The sequence below is a fragment of the Corylus avellana genome, chromosome ca3 (assembly GCF_901000735.1).
Source record: "Corylus avellana chromosome ca3, CavTom2PMs-1.0".
Classification (NCBI taxonomy): domain Eukaryota; kingdom Viridiplantae; phylum Streptophyta; class Magnoliopsida; order Fagales; family Betulaceae; genus Corylus; species Corylus avellana.
In genome coordinates this window covers 3,028,779-3,047,526 of record NC_081543.1, presented here as the reverse complement: position 1 = coordinate 3,047,526, position 18,748 = coordinate 3,028,779, and the positions used below count along the sequence as shown (strand labels likewise).

At 39.0% G+C, this 18,748-nt stretch overlaps 2 protein-coding genes across 5 annotated transcripts; both read right to left on the bottom strand.

Annotated features, from left to right (window-relative positions):
• Positions 1-121: 121 nt before the first annotated feature.
• LOC132175749 (uncharacterized) lies at positions 122-10,262 on the bottom strand. Of its 2 annotated transcripts, none has more exons than XM_059587789.1 (15): positions 7,267-10,262; positions 7,052-7,180; positions 6,758-6,958; positions 6,623-6,675; positions 6,183-6,492; positions 5,832-5,970; positions 5,532-5,747; positions 5,222-5,335; positions 3,985-4,187; positions 3,645-3,860; positions 3,231-3,506; positions 2,956-3,103; positions 2,739-2,872; positions 1,236-1,322; positions 122-1,122 (listed from the first exon to the last, which is right to left on the bottom strand). In XM_059587789.1, exons 1-15 carry the CDS (start codon positions 9,943-9,945, stop codon positions 1,036-1,038), a joined length of 4,992 nt encoding a protein of 1,663 aa, XP_059443772.1. In that variant the 5' UTR covers positions 9,946-10,262; the 3' UTR covers positions 122-1,035. The 2 variants fall into 2 exon arrangements, with proteins under 2 accessions (XP_059443772.1, XP_059443773.1); XM_059587790.1 differs by having other exon boundaries at positions 6,767-6,958.
• A 1,425-nt stretch (positions 10,263-11,687) lies between these two features.
• Positions 11,688-17,203, bottom strand: LOC132175748 (pentatricopeptide repeat-containing protein At1g74750-like). Of its 3 annotated transcripts, none has more exons than XM_059587787.1 (3): positions 17,065-17,203; positions 12,177-14,879; positions 11,688-11,989 (listed from the first exon to the last, which is right to left on the bottom strand). In XM_059587787.1, the coding sequence occupies exon 2, from the start codon at positions 14,859-14,861 to the stop codon at positions 12,180-12,182; it is 2,682 nt and encodes an 893-aa protein (XP_059443770.1). In that variant the 5' UTR covers positions 14,862-14,879; positions 17,065-17,203; the 3' UTR covers positions 11,688-11,989; positions 12,177-12,179. The 3 variants fall into 3 exon arrangements, with proteins under 3 accessions (XP_059443770.1, XP_059443771.1, XP_059443769.1); XM_059587788.1 differs by having other exon boundaries at positions 11,688-11,986; XM_059587786.1 differs by lacking the exon at positions 11,688-11,989 and having other exon boundaries at positions 12,009-14,879.
• Between the last annotated feature and the right edge of the window lie 1,545 nt (positions 17,204-18,748).

The following is an 18,748-nucleotide window of genomic DNA, read 5'->3' as shown; positions in this document are numbered from 1 at the left end:
AGATGTTTGGCGAAAGAAAAATTATCTCGAACCCATAATGGATACAACTCACCATTAATGGGCAAAAGTCACAGTAAAGCCCAGAATTCTCAAATTAATGAAAATGACATATTACTTGTCCTGGTACAAATTGATGAAAATATTTATTAATAAACAGTTGAAATACACTATACATTGGTTTCATGTGCAGCACAAATCCTGGATATGATTAAAGAGGAGCAAAAATCATCCAGTAAATGGCATAAATAATCAGAAGCCGAAGAAAGAGCAACCAGTTATCCAATTTTAATCCCATGGGCATCAAGATGAGGTAGCAATCTTGTGTAAGCTGCAGTATGAAGATTCACACCGCAATGATATGATCTATGATCTATACAAGAACTCTTTGAAACGGGGGAAAATATTTCAAAACAAAAGGGGAAAAAAAAAAAAACATTTAGAAGAGATTTTAGAATCTAGTTAACTAAATATACCCCATTACAACTGCCTACATGCTCCCAGCAACAACTGCCATGGTAAAAATAAGCATGACATGCTCCTCCAGTGCATAAATGCCATGCAACCTTTTATAACAATACTGCTATTTCTCCCAACCAAACCATCTTATTAAAAAGATCCAAGGAGTGAAACAAAAACTCCAGGGGTGGGGGTGGGGTATCTCCTATTATGCCGAAACAGTATTCTGAAGCAAGAGAACCAAAATCTACACTTCGGGCTCTTCGATCATCTGATGTCGTTAAGTAGAAACAAAAACCTCATTTATACATGATCTTTCCCTGCTAGGACCAATTGCTACAAAACTCCTGATTTCACAGTAACTCAGTCACAACTCCATTTTTATATCAAAACTTCTTAACATTTCCTATAACCAAAAGTGGCAGGTTTCACACTGTCTGAACTGCACCAGTGTACGAAGCAATGCATCAATATAAACTGTGCCTCATCATAGACCATAGACAGCAGTTGAAAGCTAGGCCAACTCAAACTCAATGCTCCCTAATGCAGCAAAAGATGTGACAAGTTCCAACAGGAAAACTAGTTTACAGCTTCAAAGAAAAGAACCTGAGGTTGCAAGTGCCCTCTTTCGCACATGGTAAGAACATCACTCCAACCACCAATTACCTAAACATTAAATACCAATTTAACATAAGAAGGTCAGTCCAGAGCCAAATGAAGAAAATGTATTGGCAAGAATGAATCACAAGGAAGGCACAATTTACAAAAGATGAAATTACCTTGACGGTTTTATCATCATACATAATCCACCGTTCACGGTCATGACTATAGGCAAAGCAATGGTAATGTTGCCCGTAGTAGCAAACCTAAAAATTACAGATAAAAAGTCGGAGATATAGTCAAAAACTGGTTTCCCATCAATAGTCCTGTTCAACCAACTGGAATACATTGAAAATATATGCAGCAATAACCGAGGCACCTTATATATACAAGTAGACACAAACCAAATTGGCCATTACTCTAAAACTTTCTCCAGCTCATGGTTGCTTTGGCTTTTTTCTTTTGGTTGTGGGGGGGGGTTTAGGGTTGGATACTGGTGCGGAGCTAGTTTTATGGATAGAAAGGCGACTTCAACATTGTGTATATTGCTCTTGATACAAAAGCTGTGCTGACCGGAATGATTGACAAAAATAATAATATCCCACACCACACACACACACAACTTAAAAAAAAAAAGAGATATAGCAAACCAAAACTGTGGGTTTGGTTGCTTTGGCGTAAAATATTTTCCAAAAAAAGTTCAGTATTTTCCAACATTTACTGCAATTGAAAAACCTGGTCACCGAAAAATGTTTCTCTTGGTAAATAGAAAACTAAACTCAAAAGAGTCAAAATGAGTTCCGGTTTGGCAAAGTATAAGTCAGAAAAATGAGTTTCGGCTTGACAAAATATGTCATTTTCTGGCCTTATCGCAAGCCTTAGATGACCAAAACGGAAAAAGAAAAGTTCTCCATCATCAGCCCCAGGCCACAAATGGCAAATGTCTCCCTGAAGTCAACCCCTCCATTGAATATATATATATATAGAGAGAGAGAGAGAGAGAGAGATCTTTCTCCCCCTTCTCTCTCAAGATCCCTCTCTACCCAACCCCATCATCACAGATGCCTAAGCCTACAAGATCCAGCACACCAGCTCAAGACCCGTCAAAGCCCTCACTCGAGTACACTTAAACTGTCTTGTCTCTCTCAAGAGATCTCTTTCTTAGATCTTCTATCTCTCGAAAGATCTTTTTAGTGCAAGTCAAATAGCCAAAAATCATTTCCTTTACTTCTAGCCAAAGATAGAAAATAGGTTATTTGCCTGAAAAATTCCCTGGGATCTTAAGCCTAGATAAACAGAGACTATGGGCTTGTTTGTTAAATTCCTTGGCACTATTCATTCTCCACCACACTATTCACTTCATTTTTTTCAAAAGAAATATTCTCACTTTTATATCAAATCATTCACTTTTTATATCACATCATTTACTTTTTATTACTATTCAAATAAAAAATTCACTACAAAACAAAATTTTTTATTTTCCAATACCACTTTTTCATTTTTCCATACCAATCATTATTATTATTTTTTTTATTCATTTTTCCATGAACAGTACCATGGAAAATGCACAGTGCTGGGGTGTTTAACAAACACCCCCATATCTTCCCACTTTACAGTAACATGAAACAGTTCTAATATATCTGCATTAAAAGCATATTTGAGATTAATCCAAGCATACATACCACTGAAACCAAGCTATGCTTCCTCTTTGGATCTAAACCACGATAAAGGACACTGATATCTATCTCAGTACTTAGGGTTGCCAGCGTTGCTCTTATGTCATCAACACTCTCACATGTATTCTGCCAACCTAGAACTGCAAGACCAACATATACATGATTCTGAGTTTCAACACAGAATTAATACGAAAGTGAATTTTCCTAACAACCCGTAATTCACCTGTTGTGAAAACACGTGGAGGAGTTGACAGAATGTGATGTATGTAGTTGAGCACCCCACACCCACCAGCATCTGGATCACAAGCTAACTGATGACTCCTCTCTACTTGATTTAAAAGCTGATCAAAAGAACTTTCTGGACTCATAACCTGAAGGATGACATAGAAATCAGTAAAAATACCTGACAGAAAAATTGGTCCCAGAAACTATACCTCCAACAATTACAAAAACGAAAATAAGTGATTACAAAAATATATATATACTCCAACAAGATACCTTCATGGTTCGAAGGGCACTGGCATTTATATTGTGAAAGAAAGAAGTATACTTTAAATGTCTCGACTCCAGACCACAACTGTAGCAATTCATTCGTTCATAAATGTCCAGTCCAAAATGGGAATGCACTACACAAGAATTGTTTGCACAATCCCAAGACCCCATGCAATTGCTTTCCACGGATTCAGTATCAGAAACAATTGAACCAGTAATAAATGATCGGTGAAGGCAGTCAAATATCACTGCAAGTACTTCAGAAGCATCATTCATCTGAGCCTGTCAGTTACAGATATATTAGACATACATTACAAATAAACACCATTGGCATGTCTAATTCATGATAATGAGCACGATGACACTCGTGTGTAAGAATCATACGAGGCAAGGCATATAGTTACAGCTCCATAAAATTACCTCTTGGAAGAAATTACTATCTGGATACAGGTTGCTTAGAGCTATTCTCAAAGAAGTAGGGGCCACCGCTTCTTTTCGCGTATCTGTAGATGCAATGCTCAGGGCCGTAAAGATTTCATATAATGCACAGACAACACAAGGATCACCCACATGAACATGCACTGATGTTGATCTCCTCAAAAACTCATCTCGAAACCGTCTTAAATGCCATAAGGACTGAGTTCATACAGAAGGGAAAGGAAAAACTACTTTCAGGCCAGAGAAGATGCCATAAATAAAATAAAATAAAAAATTGAAATGCATCAATTAGAAATTATAAATTGGAAAAATCATTCATTGCCTGTATTATAACATTCAGAAAGCAATTGTACTCGCCCACTTCATTCTGCAGTCCTGTACCAAAGACATTTGCACCATTCACGTTATCCATCATGCCTCCATTTGGTGAAATATCAAACTTATCTGCTTCTGGAGAAATCGTCTGTTGTGTCCTTACAGTTGAAACCAAGGGCAATTTCTTATGTGCTTGAGCATGATATGTGTCTGACGAACAAGATAGATACAAGTTCAGAGAGTTGCAACTATTTCTACTTCAAAGCAAAGAAACACAAAAGTAAGTGCTCAGGATGCTGGTAAATGCATATATCATGGCTAATTCCAATACAATATGACAAGATTTGGCCCAATCTAAAGCAACTGGCTTAAAGCTTAGGTTGTTCAGCCGCATTCAACGCTAAAACAACAAGACCAAAAGAGATTGAGCTACAAGGCTACGTGATAAATTTACTTATAAAAGAAAAAGCCTACATGATAAATCCAGCTATATCATTATATATATACCTAAAAAATATGGAGGCATTTTTATGGGGAAAGAAAAATTTATTTAAGAAAAACAGAGACTTCAAGTTCTCACATCTTCAGTTCATTTTAGCAGTCTACAATATGCACATGCATATGTACATATATACAAAAATATACACATGCATAAAACGTATTGAAATCTATGGTCCCTTAGAATGACTCCAATTAGGCCAACATGACCCGACCAAGAAGTCAAGCCCCACCTATTCAACATACAAGAAATGTGCTCTATTGAGTACATCAGATTGATGTGTCAAAATAATCAATTTTTTGTTTTTCTAACGAAAGTATATTAACAAAATTTTCCTTTGGCTTGTCTCAACCTGGACAGAGTGATTCTTTTATGTACGACCACAAAGAGTGTTTATCAATCATGTTTTCGTTGGTCAAACCATTTAAAGGCTGTAAAATTCCCAGAAATTATGCCAAAGTTCATTCTACTAATGAATCAAAGTGTACACACATAACCTCTGTGTGTGTGTGTGACTTAAAAAATGTACCCAAGCCAAAATACCAAGCATGCCTAACTCTCAAGAAAGATATAGATGTGCTCAGCACAGCCTAGCAAAACAACTAATCAATAGTCAAATTTTGTCATTTTACAGCTCTCATAACTTGGTTTGTAGAGGTCTCAATCCCAAGATTAACTACGTCTAATTCATTAGATTAACATAAGAACAAGAGATTTATATGGATAGAAGATAGAAGAATTTTACCAAGGCTTTGGCTACAGGCTTTTTGAAGTTCGGCTCGAAATCTTTCCTCCTCTTCATCCTCTACTTGCAATTGTCTCAATGTCTTTGTTCCATTGTCTATGAGTAAGGGGCCAACTGTTTTCCACATAATGAAATCAAAGTCATGTCAGCTCTACATTCCATAAAATGGCCAAGAAATTAAGGCTCATCTCACAGAAAGCACCCTGAATGTTAATAGAATAAAACCAATTCCAAAAAATGGCTGAAATGGCTTAACACACTACAAATGACATAGTACCAAGCCGAAATCCAGCAAAAGTGTAAGACTTACCACTATCTGCAAGGAGAGGGTCATGAAATCTATCTTGCTCTTGTAAGTGACCCTCAATATGTAAACCCCCAGAATCAATATTCTCCATTTCAGATGACATGGCTTGAGACTTTCCATCAAGCACTTTAGAGGACCTATTCTGTCGTTTACCTTTCCTTCCTGTCCGTCGATCAGATGGCAAAAGACCATCCTCTGAAATTCCTCCATTAGCTAGGACTGGAAAATAAACTAGACAGTTACAACACAACCTAACATTAAAAACAACCCAAGAATCATATGAGAACCTTATTATTTACCAACCTTGTTTAGTTGTTGTGTGATGCGTACTACTAATCTTTTTGGTACCAGAAACAGTTGAAGATCTTATTGGCACAGGAGAACCATTCGGAAGTATATCCTCTAAATTGCTAGGGAGTCCATCTTTCTGTGCCAAGTGATCCTGAAAGGTAGCAAGTTCATAAAAATATATTCTTAATATCTAAATTATAAAAAAATAAAATAAAAAATAAAAACCTCTAAATTAAATAATAAGGCATTGATTGTCATAATATATCGAGCATTCAATTCAACATTTCAATTGTCCATGGAAATGGAACTTGAGAAGAACAAGCACAAACTTCTATCGAACTAAATCAAACAAGAAAGTTTTACCTGCGTATTCAACTGCTCATGAACATCTTGATCATCTACACAAGGCACCGAGTAAAAATCCTGCAATCCTTCAGACACCTTCTCTGTACATGTTCGAGTAGATTTCTTATGTTGCTCAGCAAGGTGCTTCTGTTTCGCCTCATTCTCAATTCTTCTTTGATACTCCAAGGTTTCTTCAAGCTTTCTTTCCTCCTCTTCAAGCTCAAATTTAAGTCTAAATTCCTCTTCCTGTTGTATCAAGTAATGACCATTCTCAGAAACAACAATCTCAGAATCTTGATGATCACCATCAGATGCAACTGGAAAGGAACTGCAGCAAGAGACAGATCAAGCGTTAATAGAAATAGATAAGACCCACTATAAGCAATCACAATGAAATGGTGGCATGTTTTGGAAGGAGTGGTACGTGTGTGCATATTAAGAGTAAGAGGGAGTCTTACACTGACTCAGCAGTCTCGGGATGAAGCACTTGCAGCTCGAGACTACTGGTAGTCTGCAAAGTAAGAAAAATATTAGATCACCATGGATTAAGATTTAACTAACACTGCAGTCAAAGAAGCAAAACCAGGCCGCACAATGGAAACCTTTGAATCTTTGGTTTTCCTGTACTCCTTGTTCTTTTTCTTATCCTTTGTCTTCTCCTGTGTATGCCTGGAAGTATCGCTTCCTCCTCTACCACCCTTCTTAGAATCAAGTGCCAGCTCAGCTAAAAATGCTTCTCTTGCAGCATCAGACTTCTCTGTGGCATCTTTCTCAGCCAAATCCTCCAAGTGTGTCTGAAAAAGAGAGAATGGCAGAAGAATACAAAAATATTAGGTCTATAAAAAAGAAAGAAACGTGGCACAAATTCCCACAAGTTCAATACATACCCTTAGGTATGATTTCACTAGAGGCAATAATATTGACCGATAATCATGGGCAGACACAGGCTCAAGCTTGAGTTCCAACTGCTGCATCTCAGAAACATTTCGCATGATTCGTGCATCAAATTTGCTGAGCTGCATCACAAAATAAGTGACTTAAAGTGGTAGGGATCAATATCGATATGCTTATCAAAATGTGCGATTAAAACGAACAAACTAACCTCTATGGATAACTGCTCTTTCTGTCTCTGAATTGCAACTTCTATACAAGTGTCCACTTGATGCAAATAGTCCTTTGCTCTCCAATCATCATCTTCACCAGATTCCAAGTCACATAACTGAGAAGTCACACCACCATAAGTTTCCTCATACCCAAATTGATTAACATTTAGACTTTCTGCTTCTTTTAAAACATTTGAGATAGCATTTAGCTCAACCCTACTGCCGAGGAACATCACATCATTCTCACTCTCAAGGAGCTCTTCTGTCCGCTTCCTCAGGACAGATTCATAGCTTCTATGTACGAATTCTTTTACACTCTCCCGCTTCTTACCTTCTTCAAGACACAGATCCTCCACTGTCTGCAATGCTTCCTCATAGCTTAAATTCTCACATTTTCTCTCACAAAGACTCTGTAGGTGGTAGAACTCCTTCTCAAGCATCTGTAGAATTTCCATTCCTTGTTGTGTTTTATCTTCTTTTGTACGCATCCATAAACCCAACTGTTCCCCACTTGTGGGACCGGCAAATATCCAGGATAGCATAGCATCGGCATCAGGTAGAACCCCATTTGCAGTGCCAGCAGCAACCACATTATCAATGGCAGCACCATGACCTGTTGCAGGAGCACATTCAATTGGTAGCAAGGATTCATCCAGAAGGAGACATGATCCATCTCCATTAAGAACAATATTCTCGTTAATCTCATGAGCTTGAGTGCCACTGTTTGCATCATCCGTGGAACTACTACTTTTCTCTGAATATCTACCTAGGCCACAAGATTGCGATAGTTCCTGCAAGAATTTAAGGATTTTCCTCAGCTGGGTTGCATCCAAAAAGCAGATACATATAGGTGTTTGGTCCACACGATGGTTCAGAAGCTGGGAACCAGAAGCAAGACCCTGCAGCTCATCCATTGTAAATTGTATCACCTTGTTAAGATGACTGGCAGCAAGATATTTGTGTCTAATAAGCACCTCAAATACCGCATGAATTCTTTCGAGAAGCTTTGCACGCTCATCATCATCAGATATTGGCCAGCTATCAGCAAGGGAATATGTCATCGAGCCATGCTCCTCATCACATTCACCACACTCAATGTTAGCAAGTTTATCATAGTTGTTGTTTTCGTTGCTCTTCAAAGCAACATTATTGCAACCATCCGTGAAATTTCCCTTCTCAGGGGAAGAAGAAGAAAAATCCCACGCATCGTTGAAGGAGCCCTCACACTCCTCCGTATGATTCCCTGAATAGAAATCCTCTCCGAACTCAGAATCCTTGCTGTTTTTTCTTCTTTGATTTGCAAGCATCCTAACAGCAGCTGAGACGTCCAGCGGCTTCCAAGGGCAACTAAGAAGCATCTCGATCCATTCATTATCAACATTTTGAGGCAAAACCGACTGTAATTTGGGTAAAAGGTTTCCCATGTGCTCCTGCACAACATGCTGCATATGAGATTCCGAATCCGCAAACTTGTCATTACAGCGGCAGCAAAGCCAGAACTTGCACGTCTTATTGGCCTCAACAAAAGATAATGCCTCCGATAAAATCTCATTCGCCAAACCATCCTTGGCCGAACCAAAATGCGCTTTGAGATCACAAACCTTAATCCTAAGCAACTCCTTCTTCATACCAACACTCATAGAATTCCAATACGACCAAACCCAATCCCTCCTCTCCGCCCTCGACCCATTCTTCCCCACATTCCCATGCTTCCCTCGCCGCTGCTCCCCTACTTTCGACACAGAAGACGAATCCAATCCCGCCCCATTCTGCGACTGGGGTGACCCCGACTCCGACTTGTGTTGCTGCAACAGCCTCGCTGCAGCAACTCTCACTTCAATCTCCTTCCTCCTCTCCTCGGGCGTCTTGGTCGCCTTCTTGATCTCGTTCGGCCTCCTCGCTTGCACCAACCTCACCTCCATCGGGTCCTCCGTGACCCTCCGAATCGGAATCAACCGGAACTTCTCCTCCCCATTACCCCCAAAGTTCTTCATCCAAGTCGACAACGACGAGAGGTTCGATTTCTGAATCAGCTGCCTCAGCTCGTTCTGCACATGCCCAATTCTCGCCTCCGGCGTCGATATCCTCTGCTGGCTCTCCTCTTGCAAGCTCTCCTTCGCGGGATCGACCGGGCTCTCGATCGCCAGCGCGCGCTCGCACTCATGCACCACCTCCTCGTAATCCTTTCCGTCGCTCGACGCCTCTAAGAGCAGGTTCGCGTAGAAGTGCGCGAACTCGATCGAGTTTGGCGACAGCTCGACGGCCCTGCGCGCTGACTCCACGGCGTGCTTCAGGTGTCGCTGCTTCGCGGTCTGGTCGTCGATGATGGAGGCCACCTTGACGCACACCGTGCCCTGGACCCGGTGCACCAGCGCCGCGTGCGTCGAGCCCTCGTGCCGCGCGCACGACTCCTTCATCAGCCGCAGCGCCTTCGTGTGGTTCCCGCGCCGCAGCGCCATTAGGGATTTCTCGCATTCGAGCTTCACTGCGGCGTAAGACGAATCATCCGATTCCGCCAATGGCTCGATCTTCCCATGGTTCTTGGCGTTATTCGGATTCGGATTTTGTAACGCGTCCGGTTCGAATAAACTGAGACCATTTTCGGCTCCGGCGTCGCCTGGTGGAGCCACCGGCGATTGCTTGGAGCGTGGAGCGACGCTTCGCTTCTTATGCCCCATCAAATTGAATTTACAGCAATCCGATTCACGTGCATATATAATTCTATATGTACGTTATTATGCGTGTGCATATATAGTTGCTTATGTTTACACACACAGAGAGAAAGAAAGAGAGAGAGAGAGTGGGGGGAGACTTACTGTTGATAATAGAGAGAGAGAATGTGAGGGCAAAGTTGAAATTTTACAGGAATGTCGACGGCGACGGTGACGGCAACGGAGAAGAACACGGAGATGAATCGGCGGTGAAACCTAGGGGAAGGGGGAAGAGTGGTGGTCTGTTAGTGACAGACAGGCACCTACCCACGGAAGGGGGTGAGCTTTGGTTGGGGGAAGAGAGAAAGATTAAGAAGGGGGTTATATACGTGGGAGTGTGATTAGCCCAAAATCAAAAATGGGTTAATTAAGCTTTTATCACATCTTTAACATTCATAATTCCTCCCAATGATGTCACTATTTCATCTTTATTGTTTCATCATATTTTTCAAAAAATAGCCTGAATTATCACATGATTATGTCTACTTTTCACTATATCATAATACATATATATATATATATATAGAGAGAGAGAGAGAGAGAGAGAGAAATTACTTATTAAAAATATATATATATTATTTGGTTTAGTCTCATATTACTTTCTATTTTCTAATGATAATTTACTATTTATATTAGTTTTTTATAGATAAAAATACTAAGTTAATTACTAATAATTTGTTTTAATATATCTATAATATCAGGTTTTCAATTGATGACTATATAATATGTTGATTTTATAACCTGTTTAGTCATTTATAACGTAAAATTAGCTTCATATCTTGCAGTAATATTATTATTTTTTCTTGTAAATCTTGCAGTAATATTTGACTATGTAAGAGTAAAACTACTGTAAAAGTGAGAAAACCAATGTTAATCATTCATTGTATTGCTTTCAAAATGTTACAAGAAATCAATTAAAATAATAATAATAATAATTGAGTGGCTGAACAAACTATTGGGAGGAAAATGTAAATGAAGATATTGGAAATGCTAGGTAGGGATAAAACGATTGTCTTATTATTTATTTTTATCAATAACTAAGAATACCGACTATTTGTCCTCAAGAGGTAGATCAATTGGTTAGGACCATGCCTAATGAAGCGGATGTCACTAATTCGAATCCCCCTCTCCCTCTTGTGCGGACATGTAAAAAAAAAAAAAAAATATACCGACTATTTCTGACCTTAATTTTTTTTGTTTTTTTTTCACTCTTTCTATTAACATCAATTTAGATTGATGTTAATAGAAATAACCTAAGACTAAATTTGATTTAAGGGTAATTTCATCTTTAAACCGGATTAACTATGAAGCTTACGTACACCAAGAGGCCAATCTTGGATTCAAAGACTGGAAATACCAGATTCAAGTTGTTCAGTCTATTCTAAAATACGTTGGGGAGTAGCTATAGTGAGAATAAATTTATGGGTTAAATACTTTTTTAATATATTTATTCGGCCTCATTATCAAATAGTCATCTCGGGTGTTTTGCTAAATTGTCTCAAATAGGATCAATAGACATCTTATAAACGCAATTAAAAACTTAATGCCTCGTTATGTCAAACTTATCAATAATCATCACATTCAATGGCCATGGAACATGTTACAATCGTTTATTAGTTTGACGTGGCAACCGATAAGTTTTCGAATGGAAAATGAATGAAAATATTGAGAGCGCAGCTACTATTTGTGACATTTTTGCAAATAGAATAAAGGTCTTAAAAAAATATTTAACCCAAAATTAATGAAAGCTGATTTCTGCTGGAGAAAACGACCGTACAACGTACACAACAATGGAACCAAGCAGCAAAAGGCCAAAGCAAATAGATTAGTGAATAAAGACAAGATCCTCCACCATATTAATCTTCCTTCCATGTGTTTTTTACCTTCCTTGGCATCAAACAGTGTAATTTCTTCATTCCCACTGGCAACCATGCATATTCCAGCAGTAGATACGTTAATGATTGTTGTCAGGCTTCAGGCAGATCACCATTGTCATCAAAGTTCCAACCTACTATAATACAAATTGTATGTAAAGAGTGTAGCATCTCTGAAAATTGACATATTTTCCTTTTTTAACTTAAAATAGCCACACAAGAGGGTCAAGTACATAGAAACATGCACATGAGGCAAGCCCAAAACTGTGTTTAAGCTACAAAATCTGTACTCAAGTTACAATCAAGACACAGTAAAATCCTCACCAACTATAGTAGATGCATCCGCTCCACATAAGACTGGTGCAGCCATCTATTAAGAGGCTCTCCGCATCCCACAAAACACCCGGAATTGCCATTTTCAGTGAAAAATGGGAAGCTAAATATGTTCAGCAGTTCCTGAACAGCCTGCCTCACCATAGAAGATCCTGTCACTCTGCTCCGGCGACCCCATCCAGTTACAATATCAATCCGGCTAGGACCTATCCCTGACATTAGCATTTGCTGGCGAAACCAAGCAAGCGTCCTTGACAGTGCTATCACAGCAGTACCATCCGACATAACATGCAGGTTAATAAGCCAATAGCAGGAGCTCTTCTCTTTGACGGCATCTGGGTACACATTCTTTTGTGCAGCCACTTCCCAAACTGAGCCTGCCTCCTCCTTGAGCCCTGACTTGTGAAGAAAATCTACCACTGCATCTACCAGTCCCCTCTTGCTCTCCCTATCCTCAGAATGCATCAGGTCCAAGAACTTGCTCATGTGATCCCGCACATTTTGACCATCAGGTCCTGCTGCTGGCATGGACAGTAGAAATGAATGTGCAGGGTGGCCTGTGATGGTCATGAGCTCGCAACAAAAACCCATGTCATATGGTGACTGTGCTTCTGTAGTACAACTGAGGAGCAAGGTATAAGTTTGCAAAGAAGGGTTTAAACCCAAACCCACCATGCTCTGTAGCAAATTATACGCATCCGACAGTCGGTGAACCCTGAGGAAAGCGCTGAGCAGGGAATTGCAAGTGGGCACATTAGGCCGCAAACCTGCATAGAGCATTGCTTGATACCACTCCCAGGCCTTCTCCACATTACCAGCCTTTCCCCACAAGTCTACTAAAAGACCATAAACAGGTTCATCTGGGACCCAGTTTTTCCGTTTCATTTCTACAAAAACTGCTTCTGCTTCCTCAAGGTACCCACAATGGCCAAGCACCTCCATCACTATGCTATAACTCACTTTATCAGGTTCAAATCCTGCATTCTGCATATCACGATAAAGCTTCAAGGCAGTCTCATAGTTCCTTGCTTTGGCTTGCAAAGCAATCATGATATTATAGGTGACTAAATTAGGAACACAACCCTGACCTCTCATCTCGCAGAATAGCGTTTGGGCTGCAGTCAAATTCCCAGCTTTCCCAAGGCAGTTGATTATAACACTGTAGGTAAATGTGTCGGGGGAAAGACCAGCCTCTTGCATTCTTTCATACATACACATGGCAACATCAAGAAAGCCGGATTTGGCATGGATGTCAATGAGTGTGCAGTAAGTGACACGGTCAGGTTCACATCCTGCCTCCTGCATTTGATTGAAAACCTTGAGTGCTTCCTTCAAGTAGTTTGCACGGCCGTAACTGTGAATCAAACGGTTATATGTCACAACATTAGGCTGGCAGCCATCCTTCACCATCTGATCAAGCAATTTGTTTATTGCGCCAAACTGCCTGGCTCGTCCAAGGATGCCAACCATGGTGGTATAAGTGTGCCCATCATGCTTGAACCCAGGTTGCTGTTTCAACCAATAGAAAAAGCCAAGGGCAACTGAGTGGTCTTGAAGTTGCTTGAGAATCTGGTTTGCCTGAAACGCATCCATTGGACATCTGAGATCTCCAAGAGCCTTTTCAGCTGCAGGGCCCCACTTCAGTTGTTGCAATATTTGATAAACACTTCCCACAGCATGCCCAGGATTTGCAACCTGCCTCTTAATTGGAGCAATTCCTGTTGCCACTGCCATATCGCTGGGCGGTTTGTTAAAACCTCTACTGTGTCTGTTGAAACCTCTACTATTAGAACCCACAAACTCTGCATCTGAAGTCTGCACGTTGAAATTATAATTTGATGTGAAACGGTTTGAATGAGCTCTAGGTCTCTGTGGTACAGTCTTCTTCTCATGAGCATCTGAAGATATACCGTGAGTTCCCACCGAATTCCCTGTTCCAGCATATGGAACATGCTTGAGACTTTTAACAAAATTCGATTTATCACCTTTACCCTTTGTTGCATGAACATTTGTTGAATGATTTGACCCAGCTGCTATCTGTGGAGATGATCTTGGATGAACACTGGAAAAGTTCTCTCTTTTGATGTGTCTCACATTTGATGATTTGATGCTGGAGAGAGGCCTAGTGGGATCGACCATACAGCTCCCAGGTGAGTTTAGTAGTCCATCTCCACCTGATAGAGGAAGCTTATAATTTACTAAATCAGACAAGAAATTTACGGTTGCAATGCCAGCCTTAACAAACTGGTCAGCAATAAGGGGTGATGACTTCACCACATCCTCTTGAGCAGCATCAATGCCAGTAGCATAACTTACACAATCGGATCTCCTCAAAGAACTGGGGGCAGAAACAACTTGTTTCAGAGGACTTGGGTGATCAACATTCTTAGCCTTCTGAGAACCTAGTACTTTAACTGACTCCTCTGAAACTAAGGTTCCTACTCTGCCTGAAGATGTGGATACTAAGGTTCCTACTCTGCCTGAAGATGTGGATACTAAGGTGGATGGCTTTTGTGCAAGTAAAACTTCATTTCTTCTGCTCTGCCTTCTTGAAACACAAGTTTCATCTTCAGGGCAAGTACATGAATTTCCATCTGCTGCACTGCATCGTGACCCATTAAGAAAAAAGGACCTAGCACTATTGGAAAGGTTACCGAGATGTTTTGCTCGTAACATCTGCAGATACAGTAGCACCTTCACAATAAGAATTCAAGAATCATGAATCAAGTTAGAACCCTATACATCAAACCAAAACCTTGTCAACATCTCAAGAAAGAAAATTTATATTTACTTGCTCATATAGTAGCATCAGTACTATAAGGCCATTCTACTAATGCTATCCATCCAGTAAAGCACGTATCAATCTATCAAAATGCACGAAGGATAAGATTTCGGAGCTTGTTTGCAATAAAGCATTATATACATACATGAAATATATTTGACATCTGTAAGTTAAAAAGAAGAAAAAGAATTGATATATAACTAAGAAATTAATATATTGATCTATATACTACTTAATATGCTATTATATGTATGTCTAATTTTATAACAAGCCCTTCAGTGGATTTTCTGTCCCCTTCATCATACCTAGAATGTCAAAAGCATGTAAACCAGTAAAAAAATGAACTCACTACAGGAGCAAGAAATGTGTTTCATTCCTCCCTATGTAGCAATGACTGCATTATCATATAAGGTGCATGGGAAAATACAAGGGCCTGGTCACATCACAAGGAAGAACACCCCAAACCACGTTGATTGGTGAAAACAACGGCAAAAAGAATTAAAGCATCACTTATTCCTTTATGCGCATACTTTCCAAACAAATGTTGAGCTGGCAGACCAGATCTTGTGGTTTTCCAGAGAAAAATTAAATTATGCACCTCATCTTAGTCACACAGGAGACCAATTTAAAGTTGCATTTCAAACTCTAAAAGCTACATAACAAGTACAGATAATTCTACCCCTGCCATTATCTAGCCCCTTCAACAAAGATGACTTCTTTAAGTAATCATCATCCACGATCACCCCAGCTACCATTTCTTTGCCAATAAATTGTTAGAAAACAACATGAAATTTATCTGTCACAACATAACACACAGTTGCTGTGCCCCCTAACTTTCTCATGGTAGCTTGATATAAAAGTTTGGGGTTAAAGACCACTAAATCTCCTCCAGACATGCTAACCCTATAAATTCTGCTTCACTGTCTTAGTTACACTACAGGTTTGTGCAAAAGTTAAGGAACGCCACCACCATACACCACCACTCGCAGCGAATTTTCATTATAATTGTAAGTTACTTCACATTCTTAGCATCTAATTTGAACGGACACCTCAAGAGGTGACTGCAACCTGAAATAACACGAAGTCCTATCTTCATACAGGGGCAATTTAGCCTTAACTGCATATATTTTATTGAAATGCTCACTGGAAGATGTCAAAATTGATGTGCTTCAACAAGATACCGAGAAATCTAATGCTAGTTAAGAGAGCACACATAAACTATTAAGTTATCTTAAGAACCATAACCAATTTACTTTCTTTTGTTAACAGTCATTGATGTAATTCTACTGATTTGCTAAAATACGATCCAAAACACTTTCAAACTTTTCTTCAATAACTAGTACCAATAAGTGTTTTGTTTGCCTTATTACTCATTGTTTGAGACTCTATCAGAAATCATGATTGCTGAGTAGCCTCACAAAGGCAAATGTTTTGTTGACAAGCATGAAATGGAGTCAGACATTGACATCTTGAGTTGAATTAAAATCTTCATGCTCCACCCCCCCAACGAAAAAAAAAAGTGCACTTCTAAATGTGACAGAAATAATCTTCCTAAAATTAATAAATTTCAAAAAAAAAAACAAGAAACGAGAAAATTGTTGCCCGAGGTGATCCCCGGGAATTATTACAATCCCACAGCCATCAAGACCTAAAACAACAAAATAATGAACTCGATCGTGGCAAAGTTTGGATTTTCATTTTCTTGCTTCTAAATAGCAAAAAAAAAAAAATCTCTAACAGATGCTAACAAACCATAACCATTACCATAAAACTAAATAAAACGTAAATCATCCCAAACCCTTCATTCTACTGCCAATGTTCCCTCCATTGCACATATAAAACAACAACAAAAAAACACAACTTAACCTTTTAAATACAAATGGTTCCACTATCATCACAAAGACACACTGCAAGAAATCAACTTTCACCACCAAAGAATTATCCAACAAACCCATGTACCTCAATCACCAAATATGTAAACGAAAAACAGCCCCCTTGTCAAATAGCAAAACAAACGGTGCCCAAAAAACAAATACAGCTCATACCCAGCAACAATAATACAAGAAGATACTTTCAGATAGAGAATGAGAGAGCTACCTGAAATGGTAAATGGCTTTCTGGGTCTGTTTAACGAGAGAGAGGCACAGAAATATAAAGAGAAAGAGAAAGATAGAGATGGCGGCTCGCCCCTCTCTGCCGTCAACCCTGTGTTTTTTCCAAGCAAGTTGGGAGAGGCCGTGAGGTTAGCCCTGATATCACACTGCTTTTGCTTTTTTAACGTTTTTTTCTTTATTTTTTAAGTTTTGCTTTTGTGACATGGCTCGGCACACGTGGCGTAACCTCAACGGTTTGCACGTGACAGGCAGAGGGTTCTATTGTGATTCCTTTTCCATATTTGGCCTTCAGGGGAATAGATTTGGTAAGCCCGTTCTCACTAGTGTCTTTTGTACGGCCGGAAGACACCCAACTCAAATTAAAAGTCAACTTTTTAAGTAAAACGATTTTAAAATGAGTGTAAAATGTGTGTTTTAATTGGATAAATTCTACTATGAAATTTTTGAATAATTGGATAAATGTGTGTTTTAATTATTTTAATATGAATGATTTTTTTTAAAAAAAATGAATATGAACGGTTTGAGTTTATATTCATGAAGTTGTAAGTGGACTTGACTTTGATATAATTCTAATTGAAACTATCCCTTAGAATTGGGACATGTGTTCCATAAGAGAACATAAGAGGAGTAAGGCTAAGTTATCACCTCTGCATCATGATTTCATTTATGGAAAATTTCCCCCCCTTACACTTTTTGTAGTTTCCCTTTTACTCTAACGAAAACATCTTTTATCGATGAAATTTAAATAAAAATGTGATATTTAGCATTATTCACATTAAAGACACGTATTCTAATAATAATAATAATAATAATAATCTAAATTTTACGAGAGATTGGACATAAATATTAATTTTCTTTTTTTTATTCACTAGGCATTAAACACTAAAGGTTAAGGTAACCTTCATAGTACAATTAAAAATGAAGCATTTATTCTTTAAACTACATTTTTTTAAAAATAAAAATTCATTCCGATTTCATTCATGAATAATCAATAGCATAAAAGATCTTATAATCATAGAGTATAAAGCTTTGAAATTCATAGTTGAAGCTAAAAGATTACACGTCATTGAGGTAAAAAATACAAATCTTACATTGAAATCCTATGATATCTACATCCGCTAACCCATGTCCAATCTTTAGATTATAGAATAAATTTGTCTGATGCAGATTCAATCCGGAACATAGGTAACCATTCTCTATGCATGAGCAAAAGCACCACGTTAAAACTAGTCATTCTCGACACGAAAGGCCATAAAATTATTTACGTCCTAAGCCCAAACGCTAGGACAATAAAACAAGCAATAAAATACAGGAAAAAAAAAAAAAAAACTACAAAAAACCACAACATAGCAGCAAACATTGGAGCAAGGAGCGGAGGAGGCTACCAGCATCGCCAAAAAAGGGCAATAGAGAGATGCGGTAGAGATCGGCAGCGCAGTGAAGATGGCAAGGCAGGGTCACGACGGCTGCTGTGCTATGGGGCACCAAGAGTAAAAAACTCTAAGCAAAAATGAAATAAACAAGAAAACCGCACAAGCAAGGAGGGGGGGAGGGAGGGAGGAACCAAGGCTTCCTCCCTCTTCCAAGCTGAGGACATGTGCGGCACTCTCTAGAAATAGCTAGTTTAAAGGGTTGTTATTGTGAAGAAAAAATATATATAAATTATA